This window comes from Saccostrea echinata, unplaced genomic scaffold, assembly GCF_033153115.1.
Source record: "Saccostrea echinata isolate AGI-Se365-2 ecotype Australia unplaced genomic scaffold, CSIRO_AGI_Sech_v1 ptg000043l, whole genome shotgun sequence".
Lineage (NCBI taxonomy): Eukaryota > Metazoa > Mollusca > Bivalvia > Ostreida > Ostreidae > Saccostrea > Saccostrea echinata.
Genome location: NW_026889792.1, coordinates 3,900,001 through 3,922,198, shown reverse-complemented (window position 1 = coordinate 3,922,198; position 22,198 = coordinate 3,900,001). Strand labels below are relative to the sequence as shown.

The 22,198-nt window shown below is 34.5% G+C and overlaps 4 protein-coding genes across 4 annotated transcripts in view; 3 read left to right on the top strand and 1 right to left on the bottom strand.

Annotated features, from left to right (window-relative positions):
- LOC133201383 (CB1 cannabinoid receptor-interacting protein 1-like) overlaps nucleotides 1-22,198 on the top strand; it is a 195,580-nt gene that overhangs the window by 147,427 nt on the left and 25,955 nt on the right. The window lies entirely within an intron of this gene.
- LOC133201232 (uncharacterized) lies at nucleotides 3,159-4,821 on the top strand. The gene is made up of 2 exons (XM_061337024.1): nucleotides 3,159-3,286; nucleotides 3,693-4,821. Exons 1-2 carry the CDS (start codon nucleotides 3,159-3,161, stop codon nucleotides 4,819-4,821), a joined length of 1,257 nt encoding a protein of 418 aa, XP_061193008.1.
- On the bottom strand, nucleotides 5,185-7,389 carry LOC133201299 (uncharacterized). Its single transcript, XM_061337096.1, has 2 exons — nucleotides 7,117-7,389; nucleotides 5,185-6,506 (listed from the first exon to the last, which is right to left on the bottom strand). Exon 2 carries the CDS (start codon nucleotides 6,498-6,500, stop codon nucleotides 5,310-5,312), a length of 1,191 nt encoding a protein of 396 aa, XP_061193080.1. The 5' UTR covers nucleotides 6,501-6,506; nucleotides 7,117-7,389; the 3' UTR covers nucleotides 5,185-5,309.
- LOC133201298 (uncharacterized) lies at nucleotides 9,659-16,554 on the top strand. The gene is made up of 2 exons (XM_061337095.1): nucleotides 9,659-9,855; nucleotides 15,520-16,554. Exons 1-2 carry the CDS (start codon nucleotides 9,670-9,672, stop codon nucleotides 16,429-16,431), a joined length of 1,098 nt encoding a protein of 365 aa, XP_061193079.1. The 5' UTR covers nucleotides 9,659-9,669; the 3' UTR covers nucleotides 16,432-16,554.

Below are 22,198 nucleotides of genomic sequence, written 5' to 3'. Positions count from 1 at the left end.
TTGAATTGCATACATATTTTTCTATATAACCTATAGGTGCTGTAGGGGTAGATGCCATAAAGCCTAAAACCCTACACACTAGCTGTCAAGAAACACACTTGCTTCTATTAAAGGATATTTTTTCAACAGCGTTTAATTCCAAGGATTTGTACGAAATCTTTCCATTGAAAAAGAATTAAGATGAAGCTATGACTATTATGTGTAGATAACCTTATAATGAGGATCACGTGCAGCCTACAATGCCCATTTTATTTAAAACTTCATTACTTTACAAGCAGAGTGTTACACCTGTAGATATAAGAGTACATGTCACACACTGTAGTACTGCGAACTAATTAATCAAAGCAAGAATAAAGTGATCCAATGGGACTCTTTCGGATAAAGAACAGTTAAAAAACTTTAAAAGTTAGACCCTAATCTTCACATAATCTTTTAAACACAAAATATCACTTCAGATATTGAAAAATGTAACGTATTAATTATGATTATGAGCATTGGTCAGTGCGGAGACTATGTTATTAATAACTACAGCTACAAAGCTACACAAACCTTAACTGTTGATAGAAAGTGACCGGAACACATAGGAGGTAAACGTCAAAAATGGGGGAGATATCCACCACCGGATTTAAGTATCTCTCCATCCACAAAAAACTGGAAGTAGAACTAGATAAGAATGTGAGGAAGATAAATCGCGAAGTGATGAAGCGCCGACACTCGCTGTTTTTGGAGACAGAAAGTGTTCGACAAGATATGCAGGAAATGACGAAAGCTGCTCAGGAAATTGACACAATATTTGGACCAGGATTCACAGATGAAATGGCCAGAAAAATGTTTTCGTCTAAAAACGGACGTTTAGATACGGAGGAAGAGGCGTCAAAGACAACGTCATATACACTGATTCAGGCAAGAAACGCCATGAAAGAACTCAAGAAACGAAAGAAGAAAGATAAATTTCTGCAAACCAAAATGAATCACTTACGTAGGAAAAGTATGGCTAAAAATGCCAAGAGACTGTCCAAAGCTTACGAAGATGATGATAAAGATCTCGCAATGATGATTGATTCTTTAAAAAATTTGACTATTTTTGGAAGAAAAGCAGATACAGGTCAAGTTTCGCTTCCCCATGTTACAATGTCCGACAATCAAAGTGACACTGGATGTAAACAACCTCGTTTTGGTGCGTCCAAATTATCCCAACGCTGGAAAACCCTCAAAATAAGTAGAGAACTCTCCCTACCCGTCATTTCGAAGGGCCGTAATCAAGTGATCAAGATTCCAACAATGAGCAGTGATGATGAGCAGTCAGAAGACAAGCATCCTGCCACTGACCGACCTAAAATGCCAGCAAGAAACAGTTTTGATCTTTCCACGTTACCAGCAATCTCACTTGGGAAACAAAAACTAGAAAAAGGAGAACTTCCATTAAAATCGGACAGAAGTGATGATAAAAAAGAGACTGAACATGACGGAAAGGAAAATTCAGGATTCGCTATAAGTAAATATCTCTCCGAAGTGCATGGTAACTTACCCAAAGAGACGCTTCTGGAGATAGAAAGAATGGTCAAGGAGGAATCATTCTTTTTGTGAACTTCATTGTATTTTAAAATGTCATTCGATCACGTCTAGTTTTTTTATTATATTGTTGCTATTTTTTTTTATTTATCATATTAAAAAGTTATAACCCAAGACAATTCTACAGTTCTATTACTCTGTTGACCTATATACATGTATTTGGAAGGACCAAACTATTGGAATATCAAACCTCGAGTTTGTTTCTCATCCTCTGTGTTTCATCTAAAAAGAATGTTTTGTTTTTTTTTTATTTATTGCTTAAGGTTCATCGATACTCTGATAAGAGAGATAACTCTTAATGACATAAATGTCTATTATTCCTTTAGAAATATGTCAAGTTGAATTGTCTTTTTTGCTCAATTTTGCCCCGCAATCTATGCTATAATTGTATTTTACTTAAATATATTTCTTCTGGAAAATCATAAGAATTACATGTAAAGCAACATTTTATATGAGTTAGCAGAGAGTTTATGAACTTTAAGACATACATCTTATACATCATTTCAACAATAACATATAATACAAAATATTGCATAATGACATTGTATGGCGGTTTTTGTAGATTACAAATATATAATACAATATAATAAAAATGGTTTTCGCGGAGAATTACAATATTATAGAGAAAACTTTCTCTCTGCTTAAAAGCATAATGAATATTCTTCCCTTTACAAAGATCATGGACGTTGTAATTGAATGATTTAATAATAAGTTAATTACATGTATTAGCTGTAAAATCATTTTATTTACATGCATCGATTAATATCATGTCCTCCGTGGAGTCATAATTATTGTCCCGGGGGAGTAAGTTCATGGGTCACCCTTACCAACGAACTTATATCCCCATGAACGAACTCTGTCTTAGTATCGATCTACTTCCTCTTTGTTTATACGAGTTACTCACGAAACTACGTCCCCACAAACCAGTTAAACTGTGGCTACCATAGAATTGAAATGATTCCACAGAATACATTGTCAAAAAAGTTTTGTGTTGGACCGCATAATGCAATACCATATCTCCATTATTCAAATTAGATAATTAATTACTAGTAAAGAAAATACATAATATATTTCTATTCACATGCTTGAATGAAGATCTTTAATCGAAGGGTTGATATAACATGCATTAACTTTCCTAATTTATTGAAAATTCATACGCATCAAGCTTCAGACTCAATCAGGAATGTTTATGCTCGCACCTGTTGCTCTGGTGTGTCATTGCAGAGACAATACGTTTATTGTAACGAATGGTTACTCGTCCCTTTCTTTTATACAATTCCATTGAGATCCTATCAGCTATAACTCTCTTATTCCATTCTGTTCATTGTCTACAGGCATATCAAATAGCAAACTCAGCCAAAAGAAACTAACGTTTTTTGTATTGCTACTATAGAAATAAAATATTGTGTATTGAAAAATGTTATGTTCGAGATATGATACTAATTCCACTAATCAACCTAATTATTTTTGCGGTTAGGTCTTCAAAATCAGTTAATTTTGAAGCGTCACTTCAGAAGGAACTAGACTTTTGAGAAAGTGGTCCGGTGACCATTTAGAGTATTAGAGTGACTTTCAGAATCGACACAATGGAATCCCCAAATTGTTGTACCGCCGAAGATGGTATAAGTGGGAATAGTGTCAGTAGTGAACAATGGTGTATTTGCTTCAATTGTATGCACAAGGCGGAAAAAACAGTCAACGCACCTGTCGGCAGGTAAATAACTTTTAATTTCATTTGGCAAATGTACATTTCATCAAAGTGATTATCAATTAATTCTCAACTTCAATTTTAATCGATAGAATTGTATAGCAATTTTGTATTTAAAACTTATTTAGGACAAAATTCTACAAATTTAAAACTATATCATCATGTCCACAAATAAAAATTTAAAATAAACAGGTATTTACTATTTAGCGTCATACTTCATACGAGTAAGTCTTTTAAATATTTCTAACAATTAAATTTTGAAAAAAAAAGTTTTTTTTATATTTAAAATCTCACCTCACGCCATTTTCTTTTAACTACATGGAAATGCTCTTAGACTAAATCCTCATTTAAAAAATGCCTCCCTTCAATGACATTTTAATGTTCAGCTCTGACCAATGTTCACTGCTTTCAGAATCCCTGAAGCCATGGAAATTGGAGAGAGGCCATTCGGACGCTTGACAGAGGAACTGACGAGGAAGCGAAACAAGGTGGCTCAAGGAATATGTCGACAAAGGTGTCGGTCCTACAAAAAGGATTTAGACTTTGCCAAAAATAAGATAAAAGCAAATACTGTAGACAATATACTAAATCATTACTCTCTTCTAAAAGAGGCAGAGACAATCGAAAACGAAAAACTGGACAAAAATACCCAAGAAGTTTCTAATAGAAATTCTCTCAAAAGACCTGATATCCCAACAGTTAGTTTACGTAAAAGCGAGGAATTTGCAAAGGATACGACAAAAAAATCACCACGTAACAGGACCAAAAATACACTTCGTCTTAAACGGAGTGCTACGTTTGTGCTTGAAGATTTGCCATCACAGTCAAACATAAACAAATGCAATAGTTCAAAAGAACAAAAAGCTTTCAAAGTAACTAGGAGTAGGATAAACCTGTTGGAAGAAAAGAGTGAAGAATCTGATAAAAAGACACAGGGAGTCAAACCAACATCGTCCTCTAGTCCCCGGCGTCACGTTATGCCAAGGCTGCATGGAAGTGCTCCGAATCCAAATCCGTCTGGGAAGGAAAGCGAGGAAAGCAACGAACAATATCAGCCACAAACAGAAAGAAGCAGTACAAGAATGCAGAACTCAAAGACGAACAAACAGGCAGATTGTGAAGATAAAAGTGTCAACAAAAGTGTTTCTGAAGTAGAAGCTGAATATTTTCTTAAGCGGATTAATAGACTGTTTACAGCGTCGGAAACAGACAAGGAAGTTGAAAAGCAAATGGGCCATCGTCCCCAGACTTGTCTACTTCCTCCACAGAGTTTGGCATCCTCACGCACGCGCAGTTTCCTTCAAAACACTGTCTCTAAATACAAGTGGGTGTTTATCCCTGGTGTTACCTACTACGACCTGGACAAGCAGCTTCTTTCAAAGCAGCGAGAAAGAGAAAAAGTTAAAGTCCGACAGTTCGAACTCGATACAATCCAAGCTGATTTACGCCGGAAGGAAACTAACATCAGGAGACTGGTGCGCAGAAGCACCAGCATCAGAGAAGAAATGAGTCACGTGACCACTGGACGACCTCCAAGATGAAATCTTTTTTATTGTTCTTTGCTTTATAATTTGTGTATTGTTGATTATTAAGTTTGTATTTACAAAGAAACCTATCTTTCATAGTAAATACAATGCATTGTGTCTATATATTGTACACTTTCTTGGATATTCGGAATGGCACATGAATAGGAAATTGACAGCGACCATATATTTAACAAATTCTGCTAAAAGACAAATACTGATAAAATGATTCTTTGTTTAATGAATATGTATTACTTAATATGAATAATATATATACATATATATGTAACAATAAAATACATGTATGTTTAACCTTTGATGTTCATCTACAAGTCATGAACACAGTCTGAAGTCATGAAATTAACCAAATAAATTCTCGTGCACAAATTGTCCTTTTATTACATTGTACACGTATCTAAAAGTATATTTCATTTGATGTGTGAATTGTTTTTTAAATGGTCATAACAGGTATATTAATCCGCTTACATAATACAAACTATAACAGGTCATGGATTAGACAAATTAAGAGGATTTTGTGTTTTGTCCACTCCGGGGAGATTTTCTACATAGAGTTTTATTTCTCTACTCTTAAGTAGAAGCATCTTGGTGTTCTTTTTATGTTTGGCAGTGTCGGCATTAATGGTCGCTAACTCTTGTCTGCTTATCTTTTCCTTTCTTCTCTGTCTGTTTTCCAAGACCGGTGCTGTTTCAGGTCTAAGCAAAGATCGGTACTTGCCTGAATATTTTTGAATAAAAGTTTTAGTCCTCAGTTCGGCTTCTCCTGTTTTGGAGTCGACTCTTCTGTACGGTGGGCGGCCGATGTCCTTAATAACTTTAAGGTCTTTTGAATACTGGTCATTATCCTGGAGGTCCCACTTTCTGATTATACTGGCCACTCGCCGATTCCAGTACTCGGACAGCTCGTCATCGGGCCGCCGTTGCCGATATCTGTCAGCTGTTTTTGGTCGAGCAAAAGCATTCAATGATTCTGGCTCCGGACTTGCAGCTGGCACTTCCTCCGCCAATTTGGATACACTTTCCCTTCTTACAGCAGACGGTTTTCTTTCGCTGTTTTTTCTAAGACTGAGCTGCCATAGTTTTAGGTTACTTCCTGAAGTCGTGTTGGGAGGCTCAACATTTGCAGAACATGGTCTAGAATCGTTTTCTTTTTGATTGGAGCCACACGAACTCGTAATAGAGCATCTCCTTTTAGACCTATCAGCACTGGGGACTCTTTGAATGTCAGGAGCACTGGGCACAGAATCTGCTTTATCAGTACAAAGAGCAGGGCTTGCGGAAGAGGGTCGATTTCTTAATCCCTTAGGATCTGCACTTCCTTTTCGAGTTCGAACAGATGCTGTCATGGGCCGCCCCCGGGTCACCTTCGTTTCCGGTTTTGGGGGTTCGTATTCATTCTCTATTTCGTAGTAAAACACGGGTAGCTTCCCCTCTTTCTGGATACGTTTTTCCTTTTCTTCCTCCTCTTTCCGTTTTTTCTGTTGTTCAAACGACTCAGCCTCCTGCAGCAAGTAGTATATGGCGTGAACACACTTCTCCTCTGTGACTTGGATCCGCCTCTGTGTTGACTTCCGTTCCTTTTCTAGTCGGTTGTAGAGACGCTCGTACTGCTTCTGTAACAACGCATTCTTTCCAAACGCTTGGGGTTGACTAGACTTTAGTTGTTTTCGTACAGGCATTTTTGGCTGAAAAACATTCATTTTGATTTGAAAACGAAGTCTGCTTTAAGACGTGGAACAAGACTATAAGGCTTTAATAAGAACGTATAGCAACCAGCGAAATCTGAACAGAAAAGGTTCTCTATTCACCACAATATCATTGTTAATTGAAAGAAACGTAATATTTAACTGGATTAATTTTACATTATCCGTCTAATTTAATTGGAATTAAGTTAAATTAAGGAATTAAAATTGAATTTTCCTTATTTTATTTTTTCTGACTCCAGGGCCTGTACACATATATAGGATTACTGAGTAATCAGACAACACACCGGCTTGTGGAACTAAGACACTCAGATAACGAGGAAGAAAAAAAAAACAAAAAAAAACAAAAAAATAAACAAACAAACAAAAGCAAAAAGTCGCAACGTAACACCCCAAATTCATATTTAAGTACACTGAACTTGATATTTTGCGTTTATATATGCAGGGAATGTATTTAATTATAACAATTTCGTGCATTTAATTTCAATTTATGTATATTAAGTACTGTAAGAAAGAACTATCCATTGTTTTTCTTCGGAAAATTAATGAAAATAATTTCAAAAGTATTCCAAAAAAGTTTTAATTCACATACCTTAAAGATACAGCCATGTCAGGTTGTTACAATTCCTCAGTTATTAGACTTTGAAGAGGTTTTAAAATATAAAGAGCACCATCTCTACTGTAAACGACTTAATCACCTGAGGGTTAACGCGTTTTATGTCATTTTATAATCCGATTTAGCCTTAAATTTCAAAAGCGATTAACTACCGATTGTAGTCAAACTTCTTGGTCACTGAAATGCAGGGATAAACAAAATCAGTTCATCTTGTGCATTTTCAATCACCAAGACTCTACAAAAGAGATTCGTATATAGTTTCCTCGCACCCGTCAACTGCGTAATTTGTGACGTCATAATTAGAACCGGAAAAACAACGTGAGCGCTCGTGAGTGACGAATGTCGTCTTCAGTAATAACCTTAATTAAATAATAAACTGACAAGAAAGTATCGGGCCTTAGTATTAGTTTTGTTATTAGTCCCCTACCCTACTGTCAGTCTGTTCCACCTGGTTTTCTTCACTTTTCCCGTAAATATAGAAGCATAGATGTATAGATATAAATGCAGATATTGAGTTGATTTTTTGGTATTTGAGTCTACCTTAATGTGTATTTTTTCCGCTTTAATAACAATTTTTTGACGGAATTTCAGTCTTTTTAATTATTAAATGGAACCAGATAACACTTGCCGGAGGGGACTAGTATTGCTTATGCGATATTCTGAGAATGTTTGTTCTTATGAAATTCTTAGCTGTGTATTTCTGCAACAGATTTTTTCATATACTAGTGTAAGAATATGAAAGACATTGCCAGGGTGGCCATGATTTAAACTTAAATCTGCACTACCTGAGAATGCTTGCAAATGAATATTATTAGGCATGTTCTTGGTGTTTTTTCTTTCCATATACATGTATATATTCCAATGTAAAACAAGTTTACCCCCCCCCCCCCCCGTTCAGCAATTTGAGTATAGATAAATGTCTCTATCAGGTATGGCCTATAAACTTAGTAGCTGAGTCCCTGTCTCTCTCTCTATATTAGTGAAATTATGCGCATAACAGGAAGTGTTTTTTTTCCCCATAGAAAAAATGATGAACAGATACTTTTTGAATTGATATAACTCACTGAACTTGGAAGAGGTTGTTGGTGGCAGTATCTCCGGGCAGTCAATACAGACCAAACCACAAAAAAAAAACACACCAAAAAAACATGTAGTTACGTAGCAACATTGCAAGCATCAAGCCCCCCCCCCCCCCCCGGCCCCCTGCGGGCCTGAAATAATAGTCAGTGAATACTGAGATAAGAGAATGGGGGAAAATTTCATTAGATTCTCTGATTTAGCAAACAAAAAACAATTTTTATTTTTTAATTAGTTATTTACAAGATACAATATACATTAAAAGTTTTAAGAGAAAATTTGACCTATTTTCTGATAATTAACCTAAATATATATATATATATATATATATATATATATATATATATATATATATATATATATATATATATATATATATATATATATATATATATATATATATATATATATATATATATACGTATTCTGAACATAAGGGCTTGTCTTCCGGATTGTTAAATGTAAAATAAATTAATAATTTTTTTGAATCTACGTTAAATACACTTAAAAGTTGTTAAAATAAAGATTCTGACACTTTCAGTCAAGAAAAAACACGTTTAAAACAGACGTACCACACCTACATACATAAACTCTAGAGTGTCAGAATCTTTATTTTAACAATTTTTAAGTGTATTTAAAGTAGATTAAAAAAATTTCATTGATTTATTTTACATTTAAAGTCATATATGCCGTATTTGTATAAGTTCAAACTAACTAAAATAAAAAATATCTTTTTATTTGATTTGTTATTTTATATAAAGATAGCACTTTCCTGTAAATTACACAATTTAAATCAATCACCTTTCAAAGATATTAGAAATTAAAAAAAAAGGTTGTTCCGATTTATTTACCGTTTAAATCAATTTAACTATGGAAACATGAGGTTATTCAAGTTCAAAATCGGTGAAAAATTTAATTTTAACGTAAAAAAAACATATATCATGTTTATCTACACACAATCTAGCTCGTATTTTTATTTTTTAGCTCAGATATGCCATATATAGCTTTAACAATACGGAAGACAAGCCTCTATGATTCTGAAGGAGAATGTACACGCGCACTTGTCATGTTCTAATTTTTTTGAATTTATGGGTGGGAGTAAATACAGAATTTAAAACACTCTTTAAATTCAGAACCTAGAACATGGCTTAACTATTCACTTCCATAGAAAAGAACTCTAGGCCTATAAGTCACTGTAATTTGGCAGAGTTGTACCTCTTTTTCTTCATGTTCTATGGTAAATTATGTAATTTAAAATAATGCTCTCTATTAGATGTTTTACCGCGTATATTTGCCGAGGACAGTTTTTTGTTTTTTTACCAAACAATTTCTGTTGCATTAGTTCACTTTGAACTTAAACAATGGATTGACAAGAGTACTTCCAAAGTAATTTATATCGGGGTCGGTTTTTTTAAAGCTCGGGTTTGGAACGCCATTTTTGTTTTCAAAATCATGGCAAACAGAGGGAGATTCAAAAATAATTTGATCACACACGATTTTGTGTTTGATGATGGACTGGGTTTAACAGTAAGAGCAAAACTGGTTGTTGAAATAATCAAGTATTTAATGTACCAGAGACAACAGCTCCCTATGGCCTTAGATCAACTGAAAAAGAATATCAACACGGACACGAAGGTGGTAAGGAATTTAAAGACGATTCAGTCCACCGACTGACGACACTTCAGCCCAAAGTGACTTGTTCTAAACATAGTCAGTAGGGTGAGAATAATCACGGGCACTGGAAGTTAATGTGAATATGGTGCAGCTTTCAGCAAGTTGGGACCAATCGACCAAATCGTGGCAAAGGCAAATGGGATATTATAGCCCCTTTTATTTACAATGAAAAAATATTTTGGCTATAGGTATTGTAAACTTGCATTTATGTAAATTGAGTGCAATAATTTTGGCAAGCACATTTGTCTAAAATCCTACAGTTTATGTGATCGATCCCCAAGAAGTTCAGGATTTTCCAAGGGATCAATCTCCTAAACAGTCAGGGCTCGACATTAACGCTTGTCCGGCACCAGTGAAAAAAAAATACGGACAAGTGAATATTGCTGGGCACTTGTCCGATTGGACAAGTGCATTTTTATGTAAAGAAGACTCTGAATATTTAAAAGAACGACTGTTAAAAGTTTACCGGTACTTTAAGACGGAAATAGTACATAAAAACCGAACTTCGATCCCGATATAGATCGCTATGTAATTGAGTACACTCGATCGGGATTGAAGTTCACTAATTGCATACTACTGCAAAGGCATGGAACTGACGAAGTTCGGTTTCTGTTTTATGTTGACAGCATTTATGTTGTCAGGACAGAAAGTCTAGATAAAATTTTGTTATATGTGTTCATTGTATTTGTAAATATCATCATGCACATGTAATGTACTAGTACTTTATTTTTAGTTTTTCAGTTAACAGTATTAGATCTTTATTGAAAATTTTTCGGACAAGTGAAGTTGAAGTTCGGACAAGTAAATGTCTTGGTCACTTGTCCGAATGGACAAGTAGGAAAAAAAGTTAATGTCGAGCCCTGTAACAGTGGACCCCACTGAGTGGGGATACACTACAGTAAACACATATTTCATGACTACGAGGGAAACTGTCAATATAGATAGAATAATAAAATAAAATCAGAGTCTGAAGGCCAAGGGCAACAGTTTCCCAGGTCTCCCCATTATCGAGGGACAACAGTTTGACTGTTTCCCGAGTTGTCATGAAATAAGCTAAATAGTATAGACACAATAATGATTGTCAGATATCAATGATTTTTAAAATACATCGACAACAATTAGTAGCATTTCTTGAAACCAAACTAAACAAGATGAATATTAATCCAATTCTCACATCAACTCAACATCAAAGTCAATATTATAGCTGAAAGGTACGGGAAATTAATTATGACGTCATAATGGATCAGTTCAGCCATGCAACAATTCACTAACATACACAGTTTGACTGTTTCATGATATGCAAAAAGTTAAAACATTAAAATGAATCAGGAAACAGTTCAAAATGGTTAGGTTAGGTAAAAGGTTAGGTAATTAAAAAAACTTGTTAACCAAAAGTTACTGCATTATAACTAATACTATTTTGATGCAGATTTATAATATAGCTAAATGAAAAATCTTCATTTTTTACACTGTAAATTTATATCCCATTTGGGATATTATATCCCAATTGTGCAATTGTTCCCAACCTGTCCAGTGCCCGGGTCTAAAGTATTTAAAGAGGAAAGTTATTTCATGACAAGCCTCTGTGTTCGGCCAAGGCAAATTCGGAAAGGAAAGTGCATAATGTGCATCTTATACTTTTTTACTTAAATCATGGAATTGTATTTTCTAATTCACTGTCTAGTGAAAAATTAATTAGAAGCATTAAGGCCAATGGTCAATTTAACACGCTAAAAATAAACTTGCTTTCACCCAAAGTTACAAAATGTGTTCATATGACATGTTTGGTAATTTGCAATTTTGAATGAAATTACTAGATCTATATTAATCATCTAGCAAGAACATGGACATTATTAATATACTATATACATTTTATAGTAATTTTATTGAACAAGGACATCAAATCGCATTTACCATGTTTACAGTGTGCAAATTTTCTTCTCTCTATCACTGTATTGTTGCCTATGACATCAGAGCAGTATTTCGCCAAAATATGCATATTGCCGTATTTGAATTTCAACTCTCAATATTGCTTAAAATATGGTTACAACAACATTTATTGTATTCAGTATTTTAAAAGACAAAGTTGTAGATAATACTTTTCATAAAATTATGATTTTTGTTAAAAAATCGATCGAATAAGTCCTTTAAGCTATTCAAACAGCTATAGTTTTCACAGGAAGGTCTGGTCAGGGATAGATAAACTAAGGATGATTGGCAGTGTCCCTTTTCCTGCAGCCAAATGTTTAAGGATCCAACAATATAAGGTAGCCTGGGTGATTTGTAAGGGACTTAATACTATAATAGTAGAAAAAAATCATTGGAAAGTTTACCAGAGATTTAGTACACCTGGCCCCAGGATCATGAAATGGACTTGGACTTAAGTCAAATTTTCAATCAGCTGTGAAATGGTTATTAATTATTGAATTAATCTATAAACTTGCAGATAACAACACTTTTGTGAAGCAATATTGAAAAATATTTTAATTTTGGTCTGCTTGAATTCTACAAAATTTTAATACAACATAAAAATTTTGACTTAAGCATAAGACGTTTCATGATCCTGGGGCCCGAATTTGATGTTATGAGTTCAACACTCCTCATAATTTGGATTTGTCATTAGAACCCAACAATAAAATTTCCTGAAGAAATTATAATATATTACTAAAAGATAGTTTATGAAAAAAAGTCGAAAGGGCCCGGAGGTCTGTATTTGGTGGTGGGAGGGAGGTCCTGTTCTCAAGCACCTATGCTCATGAACAGCAAAGCCATGGTTAGTCATATTTATACATGTATGAAAGCACCCTCAGATAGGGTGATCAATTTTTTTCATAGAAATATGTATGATACTATAAAATGATTCGATAAAAGAATAACAGGGTCATAGTGACTCAGGTGAGCAATGTGGCCAATGGGCCTTTTGTTACTTGAAGCATGGGCTTTTGGTTTAACTTGGGAATAATTCTTTATGCCAAAATATTAATATGTAGATATCTTGAAGAAGAAATCCACAATATTATCAGGGTTAGTAAGGCTGATATCAAGTCTCAATATTAATTGAAATTCAAGATTTTACACACGTCAGCAGATCAAAGCAAGAAAAAACATGGGGGTGGTTAATGATTGTGTGTTCCTCTGAATTCGTTACTTGATTGTTTTTGCAAGATTGAGTTCAATTTGATTTTTAATGTTATTGATAAAATGTGAGGTAAATATCATGTTTATACCGCCACTCCTTGCAAGAAATGCCAAATACAATCATTTCTTTTTAATGCATCTTTCATTATTTAATTATTTTTCTAATTATGTAGTTAGAATTTTATTAAAATAGGAGTGTTTTTTTTCAAACATAAATCTCTCACTAGACAGAGAACCCTTTTCAAATCTTTCAACAACAGAATCAACTGGAATCATACTTTGTTCTTTAATAAAAATGTAACATCAATTATTTATTAAGTGTTTAAATTAGGTTTAAGTCGTCCGCTAAAGGAGGCAAAATTCGCAAAAATTAATAAATCAGTTTTCTCTCCTTTCTGATTTACTTTATTTTAGCAAAATAGTTATGTATATTTTATTTGCTAAAATGAAGTAAATCAGGAGAACACTTCACGAGAACGTTTCTATTTTTGCCATTATTTCGTCCAACCTCTTTTTGAAAGTATAGTGATCAGTTAAAATCAAGCAAAGTACTATGTTTTAGGTCCACTTTTATTTTTGATATATGTAAATGATGTTGCTGTAAATATGTTATCAATGTGTAGACTTTTTGCTGATGATAATTCGCTTCAAAAATCTTCATACAATATACTTGATATTGAATATAATTTAAATCACGATTTACATATTCTGGAACTTTGGTCAAATCAGTAGCTTCTAAAATTCAACCCTTCCAAAACAAAAGTTATTTTTTTCAACAAGAAAAATAATTCTGTTATGCCTAAATTATTTTTTTAAAGGCGACAGACTGGAGTGTGTCCCAGTTCATCGTCACTTAGGTCTATTGTTGTCACAAAACCTTAGCTGGTCAGAATACATTGATAGCACTGTAAACAATGCTTATAAAAAACTTGGGCTTTTAAAAAAACTTAAGTTTAAAATTGGTAGGACACACCTTTCAAAATTATATGTCACATTTATCAGACCCTCGCTCGAATACGCTTCTATTGTTTGGGATGGCTGCTCTAACCTTTGATGCCGAAAAGCTTGAAAGAGTTCAACTATCTGCAGCTAGGATTGTTACAGGACTTCCAATTTTTGTGTCAAGAGAAATACTTTACTCTGAAACTGACTGGGAAACGTTGAAATTTAGGCGCTATGTCGCAAAAATGACGACTTTGTACAAAATTCATAATGGTTGTGTACCTGAATACTTGAATGATATTGTTCCACACAAGCGTGAAAAAATATCAAAATATAATACCCGTAATAAAGAACAATTCACTGCTCCAAGATGCAGATTAGAATTATACAAAAGGTCTTTTATACCCGATGCTGTGAAACAGTGGAATTTATTAAAGATAGAAACAAGAGAAGCCATCTCACTCAATGCATTTCGTAAAAACTTAACTACAGAACTAAAAAATCCCCCAATCTATTTTTCATTTGGCAAACGTTATACAAATATAATCCATACTAAACTTAGACATAATTGTATACTTAACTATGATCTACACAAACGAAATATTATTAATAGTCCTTTATGTTCATGTGGAAAGTATGAAGATGTTTATCATTTCTTTTTTGCCTGTAGAAATTACCCAAACGCTAGGAATAATCTTTTTAACCGCCTATTTTTTCTTGACGAATTGGTCACTATTGACACAAATTTGTTATTATGGGGTGATGTAAATTTGCCTTTACAAACCAATACAAATATTTTTGCTGCTGTGCATAAATTTATTGATGAATCCTGTAGATTTTAAATTTGCTATGTTATTGAACAGATATTTCACTTGTATCACTTTTTAAATTTATATTTCTGTGTACTATTTCAATTGCATGACATGTAGTAATATATTTAAGGAGAGGAACTAGTAAGTTGTAAGAACTTGTTTCCAATCCTTTTGATTTAGTCAATGAAATATGTTCAAAACAAAGTACTATGTTACCGGTCCCTGTGATTGATTGGTATTAAAAATACGTTTCTTTTCATGTAGGCAAAATCTTTCCACGTTCAAATTCCCTCCCCTTTTCCCATAAAAAAAAAAAGAACGGAAAAAACTTTGGCCTAGATTTGAAGTGTCTTTGTATGGTTATGTTTTCTGTGGGCAAAGACGTACGCAGCAGTGAGGTAAAAAATGAGGACAATTTGTCGAGTATTAAGTGTATTATACATCAGACAATTAAAAACAATGGAATTAATAGTAGTCGTGTTTGGGAAATCCCCGCGACTTGGCGATCATCCTATTACACGTCAATGTATCTTGTGTTCCGGGGGCTTGTCACGATTCTAAGTGATAGAAGAAGAATACACTTCAATAGATAAGAATTGTTCAAACAAGAATTGTTATCAATTATGAATATTCATTACTTTTGTTTGTCTTGTAATGTAATCTTATAGAAATGGGGATTGAAACAATGCTGCATCAAGGTTTAAAATGATATAATGGGTTTCTTCTTTCTTTACAGCAACAACAAACTGAAGTTAAGGCACGAATGGACAAACGCACTAACAGAAGGGAACTTAAAAACGCCATTAAGGCTGTTTGTAATCTCGACCAAATATTTGACATGATCTCACAGGCGTTCGAAATTTGTTCAGAAATCAGAAGCGTTTTGATACTGTTCGGAACCACTCCGGTTAGTCCTAAAGAGTCATATTTACTGACTCTGCCTGTTCTGCATCCAGAATATGATAGCCTTAGTGTGAGGAATTCAATTAAATCTCTCTTCCAACAAATTATAACGCAGGACGTATTGGGAGGTGTCAAGTCCATCTCTCCAACAAATATGACTGTGATGGTAAATGCGCCTAAAAATAGCGGAATCACGTGGTTTCTTCCTAAACCCCATTTCAAAGTTCCGATTCGAGGTAGACGACACGTGTTTAACTTGAGTTGCGAATATCCGCATCCAGTCAATCACAGCATTGATTGTGGCAATGAGACGGCAGAAATATCGGGAATCGAACCGCTGGAATCTTCAGCTAATGACATCTCGATGGTGAATTTCGCGACACGACTCTCGTTGTCTGGGGACGAGGAATCTTTACAGGATTCTACCAAAAGCCTACTTGAACCGTTTGACTTTTCGCAGTCAGCAAGCGCAACTTCTGTAACCGCCTCAGGCTCGTCTGATTTAACCTCTAATGACGTCACTGTAGTCTTAGAGAAAAACCAATCGAACTCTTCTATTGATATGGTATGCAATAAAAGTATAAATACCGATGTCATTGTAAAGGATATACCCACAGAGTTTGCAGCTCAAGCTTTACATACAAACATTACAGAGGACATACTGTCAGCGTTTGTGTGGTTTCAAGCTCCCATCTTTGTGAAGGGATACAAGGACAAAAGTTCTAAATCCTCCATATTCATGTAATATATTTATTTTTAAAGCTTAAAGCACTTTCTTGTTGAAGCTTGGGTCAAAGGTCAAAGACTTACGCAAAATATTCATATACACGTACATGTATTTATTATTAAAGAGGTATAGCACACTTAGTATACGACATGGCTTACGATATGGCGCATAACTTTTCAATGTTTTATACAATTTAGTAAATCTAGCTATAAAAAATACGAAGTACGCAATTACCTGGTAAAAATAGTGAAAATAAATACAGTTTACCGATTTTGTGTGGGATATATGGAGAATTATTATTTATTGGGAAAAAATAGATTTGTGTATTTGAACCAACTTAAACCGTTATGGGTTATGGTCTTTGAATACCATCTCAAACAAGATAATAAGATTTGCATATTTTTCATGGGATTTATTGTGTATTTAAAAAAAATAGATTTATGTATTTGAGCAAACTTAAAACAGAAAACCGAGAATGGGAAATTTGGTTATGTTCTTTAAATACCATATACACGTATATATATATATATATATATATATATATATATATATATATATATATATATATATATATATATATATATATATATATATATATATATATATGAAAATACATGTAATTTATCAATTATCCTATTTCCATGAGGTTATATGTAGTGTAATATATGTTTGCGTTTGAATTCTGTGGTTCAAGTCTCTTTCGCTGGTTGCCCCCCCACCCCCCCCCCCCCACCCCCACACACACACACTTTTTGTTGCTCTAAGATCGAGCACTGGCAAATTCCAGAATTGGGACAGCTAATTCTCAAATTATTTCTGGAAGTTGCCCCCCCCCCCTCCAGCTTTTGAAACCGTTGCTAGGGGCCTGGACAGATAGAGGAAGTGGAAGTGTTGACAACATGCCTAGTTAAAGACTAGTTCGTGAAACATATAGTGATCTTGACCTTACGGGGGGGGGGGATCTTAATATTAAAGGAAATATACATCAGGATACAAAATTCTGTAAAAGATTAATGCAAGTAATTGAAATTATGCAAAGTAACGTGATAATGCATTGCAGAGGCTAGTTGTGAAGTAATAGTTAAAGAATGGATAGTTTAAAACTTTTTTCTCGTCAATTTATGCGTAAGATTTTAAAATATATATAAATATACACTGTATGTAGGTCCCCATATTCATTTCTTAAAATTGGTTTCCCAAAAATTTAAGCTACATAAATAAAAAAAAAATATAATTATCGTACACACATAAACACCCTACATTATACAATCTAATGCACTAAGAAAGGTATTTTCCATTTATAAACATGGTAGTAGGCAAAATACTTGGAAAGGGCACTATGCCTCTTTTTAGCTCACCTAGAACAGAAGGATAAAGCGACATTAGCCAATTGCAACATCTCGGGCCTTTCTGGCAAGGGCAAAACAACCTAGAATGTGTTACGTAGAGTTGTCTATGACCCCCCCCCCCTTCATAAACATTGAAATAAATGTAGTGGACTCTTACGTGCAGAGTATGGAACTGAACCCCACATATATTGTAAAGATATTACCTAAAATATACTACAAAAGGGACAATCAACTCTGTCTATCCAATACTTTTATAAATAGGGAGCGACTTCATTTTGTATAAAATTTTAACATCCATTCGAGGTGGGTTTTTTTCGAGCTTTGCAGAAAGGCCTGAGAAGTTGAGGCTTCCATCGGCGTCGTTAATCGGTACTTTTTGAAAAATATTCTCTGAAACAACTGGGCAAATTTTTATGAAAACGTTAATGGTCCAATGTCAAATTCTGATTTTCAAAGGTTGTCCTCTAAAACTACCTGGTATTTTTTCGGAAACTTTCATATAATGTGAGGCATATCCTCTACAAAAGTTCCACTTTTTGTTTTCATTCAATCAAAAACAAGATCACTGTTATAAATAGAACATAAGGGCGATATATATGCAGTTTTTTTTTTTTTTTTTTTTTTTTTTTTTTGCTGATAGCTCAGAGGCAAAGTCTAACAAGCTTACGACTGTAATGTGATTCTTGCAGTTTTTGACTTCTTTAAAATGGAATTTCTTGAAAACTTCTAGAGTTGTATATAACTGCAATGACAAAATCAAGCGGAATATTGAGGCCTGTTTGTCTACCAAATACAAATGTTTTATACCAAATGTTTGAGATCCATCTCCTGATATATAAATTGGTTGTGTAGTTTTTGTCTACATTACCGGTATTACAGTATTACACTTGATTAATAATAGATGAAAATTTAAAAACAAACACATTACACTTAATTAATAATAGATGAAAATTTAAAAACAAACATGGCAAAATCTATGCGTTTACCAAGTTCTAGGACTTGATTTTAATTTTATTTAGGACTTAACGCCCTATTTTGGGTCTTTTGCGATTCCTTTACCAAGCTGTAAATGAAGTGAATACAAAATATTTTACAAGCAATTGCAAGAACTACATATGCATGATTATATAAGGTAGTACTTTTGTGCAAAAGCAATGTCTTAGTACCGTGAATCAAAATCGAAGCAACGATTCAGTAGTGTCGCCGTCCGGAATTTGACATGTACCCGGAGTGGTTTTTAGGTAACATAATCAATATTAATTGGAGGCGGGGCTATCGATTTGCGTCAGTGTCGACATCTCTCTCTCTCTCTGGAAATTCGAATATGCATGTGCATGGTATGATGTCAATATGAAATTAAAAGATTTCTCTAGAAAATATTGTGAGGACACGCAAATATATAACATTTAATTTGCTAAATTCTGCAAATGGCAGACCAACCAAACACGCTCTTAGACGTGATTTAGATCTTGGTCTCGTAATTGTTTTCACAAGTACACTCGCAGCTGGACATCACGTGATGAATTGTAATATTCAACATGTCAATCGAAGTCAAATCAAGGTTAACACAATCATAACAATGGAAGCGACAAGTTTGTTTTGAACGTTTTTTGTAAAATGAAGTATGAGCTCACGTTTGTAGGCTCATCTCTTTTTAATTATATTGTTCAATATACAATTAAGTACAAACGTGCGCAGACTATGTATAAAGACGATGAAAAATGCGTGATCCTGATTATCTATTGATATTCAAGAAAACTTCGTGCCCCATGCCTTCAATATTTATTTGATTTTCCTCGAAAAGGGCGTTTTAAATTCATATCTGTAGCAAGAATACACAGTTAAGAATTCGGTGATTTATATTATGGAAAGAAACATTTTACAAAACTTCAATTTACGACTTTTTTTCAGGACTCTTAAGTCCACCCATCCAAAGTTTTTGTGAGTTTTGGTTCTGGACTAGGTATTGGATTTTTTTTATTGGCTACAGCCAGGAATTTGTCCGCCATATTCGATTATTCACTCGCTATATCTGAGAGCCACTATATAAGCCGTTCACTTAGTCACTGTTCAATGTAATCAGTTGTCACCGGTGCAGACGGACATACGCTACACAGCACTCGGTAGCGACAAAGGGTAAAGTCTGTGTACTTCTACGCCAGGAGAGTAAGATACCAAAGAAACTTACAACAGTTGCACGGGTCAGTGCAGTATACAAACAAACACAAATACACATAACTGCAATAAAACGAATAAACAAAGGCAATGCAAGATAACCAGTACGAACACTTGTCGCCATTCCATGCTGATACCCGAATGCGAAGAGTATATCTCGGTGCTGATATCATGGATAGTATAATCGAATATGGCGTATGCCTATTTACGAGTCGTGTTCAGCTTTTTTAAAGAAAGAAGACAAGTACAATTGTATGAATGAAGGGGAGAAATTAATGAATTGGAAAAGAGAAAGACTGATTTTCATGTTTTAAATGCATTTTATGATAACAGACTGCGTTGGAAAATCTGCATTTGCATGAATGTATATAACTATATATCAAGCTATTGATTCAGAAGTAAAGTAAAATTCCCTTCATAACTATGGCATATATCAAATCAGTTTTGCAGAGGTTAAACTCCTCATGGTAATGATAAAGTTATGTGTACAATATACATAGTCATGTGAACCCAGGTGATTTTCACGTGAAATTTTAATTTTACGTGAGCATTCGTGTAGTGAAAGAACATGTGAATTCCATGTGATGCATACCAGGCTGTCTGTGTAAAAGAGATAAATAACGAATGTGTAAAGTGCATGACTTTGCATATTGTAGAATAATATTTAGTTAAAATTGAGTTTATTTATAATGGAGGGTGGGGTGTTTGAAAATTGTCGATAAACCTCATTACCTGAGCCGAAGGCTCAAGTGAGCTTTTCTGATCACATTTTGTCTGTAGTCCGTCTGTCTGTCTGGCTGTCTGTCCGTCCGTCCGACTGTAAACTTTTCACATTTTCGACTTCTTCTCAAGAACCACTGGGCCAATTTCAACCAAACTTGCCAAAAAGTATCTTTGGGTGAAGGGGATTCAAATTTGTTCAAATAAAGGGCCACGCCCTCTTTCAAGGGGAGATAATAAAGAATTATTGAAAAATTAACAGCATCTTTTAAAAATCTTCTTCTCAAGAACCACAAAGCCAGGGAAGATGAAACTCATGTGGAAGCATCCTCAGGTAGTGTAGATTCTAAATTGTTCAAATCATGACCCCCGGGGGTAGGGCGGGGCCACAATGGAGGATCAAAGTTTTACATAGAAATATATAGAAAAAGTCTTTAAAAATCTTCTTCTCAAGAACAGCAAAGCCATGATGAGTCATATTTATATGGAAGCATCCTCAGGTAGTGTAGATTCAAGTTTGTCCAAATCATGACCCCCGGGGGTAGGGTGGGGCCATTATGGAGGATCAAAGTTTTACATAGAAATATATAGGAAAAATCTTTAAAAATCTTCTTCTCAATAACAGCAAAGCCCTAATTGGTCATATTTATATGGAAGCATCCTCAGGTAGTGTAGATTCAAGTTTGTCCAAATCATGACCCCTTGGGGTAGGGCGGGGCCACAATGGAGGATCAAAGTTTTACATAGAAATATATAGGAAAAATCTTTAAAAATCTTCTTCTCAATAACAGCAAAGCCCTAATTGGTCATATTTATATGGAAGCATCCTCAGGTAGTGTAGATTCAAGTTTGTTCAAATCATGACCCCCTGGGGTAGGGTGGGGCCACAATGGAGGATCAAAGTTTTACATTGAAATATATAGGAAAAATCTTTAAAAATCTTCTTCTCAATAACAGCAAAGCCCTAATTGGTCATATTTATATGGAAGCATCCTCAGGTAGTGTAGATTCAAGTTTGTCCAAATCATGACCCCTTGGGGTAGGGCGGGGCCACAATGGAGGATCAAAGTTTTACATAGAAATATATAGGAAAAATCTTTTAAAATCTTCTTCTCAATAACAGCAAAGCCCTAATTGGTCATATTTATATGAAAGCATCCTCAGGTATTGTAGATTCAAGTTTGTTCAAATCCTGACCCCTGGGGTAGGGCGGGGCCACAATGGAGGATCAAAGTCTGTAATAGAAATATATAGGAAAAATCTTTAAAAATCTTCTTCTCAGGAACAGCAAAGCCCTGATTGATCATATTTATGTGGAAGTATCCACAGGTAGTGTAGATTCAAGTTTGTTCAAATCATGACCCCCTAGGGTAGGGTGGGGCTACAATGGAGGATAAAAGTCTGAAATAGAAATATATAGGAAGATATCTTCTGATGAAGAACTGCAAAGCCATGATTAGTCATTTTGATATGGAAGCATCCTCAGGTATTGTAGATTCAAGTTTGTTAAAATGATGACCCCAGGGGATAGGGATGGGCCA

Excerpts from the sequence above, each read along its gene's own strand:
- LOC133201298 (XM_061337095.1), top strand. The coding sequence starts at position 9,670 with ATGGCAAACAGAGGGAGATTCAAAAATAATTTGATCACACACGATTTT. Across the intron at positions 9,856-15,519 it reads TCAACACGGACACGAAGGTG|CAACAACAAACTGAAGTTAA; the intron begins GTAAGGAATTTA and ends CTTTCTTTACAG.
- LOC133201232 (XM_061337024.1), top strand. The coding sequence starts at position 3,159 with ATGGAATCCCCAAATTGTTGTACCGCCGAAGATGGTATAAGTGGGAAT. Across the intron at positions 3,287-3,692 it reads GTCAACGCACCTGTCGGCAG|AATCCCTGAAGCCATGGAAA; the intron begins GTAAATAACTTT and ends CACTGCTTTCAG.
- LOC133201299 (XM_061337096.1), bottom strand. The coding sequence starts at position 6,500 with ATGCCTGTACGAAAACAACTAAAGTCTAGTCAACCCCAAGCGTTTGGA.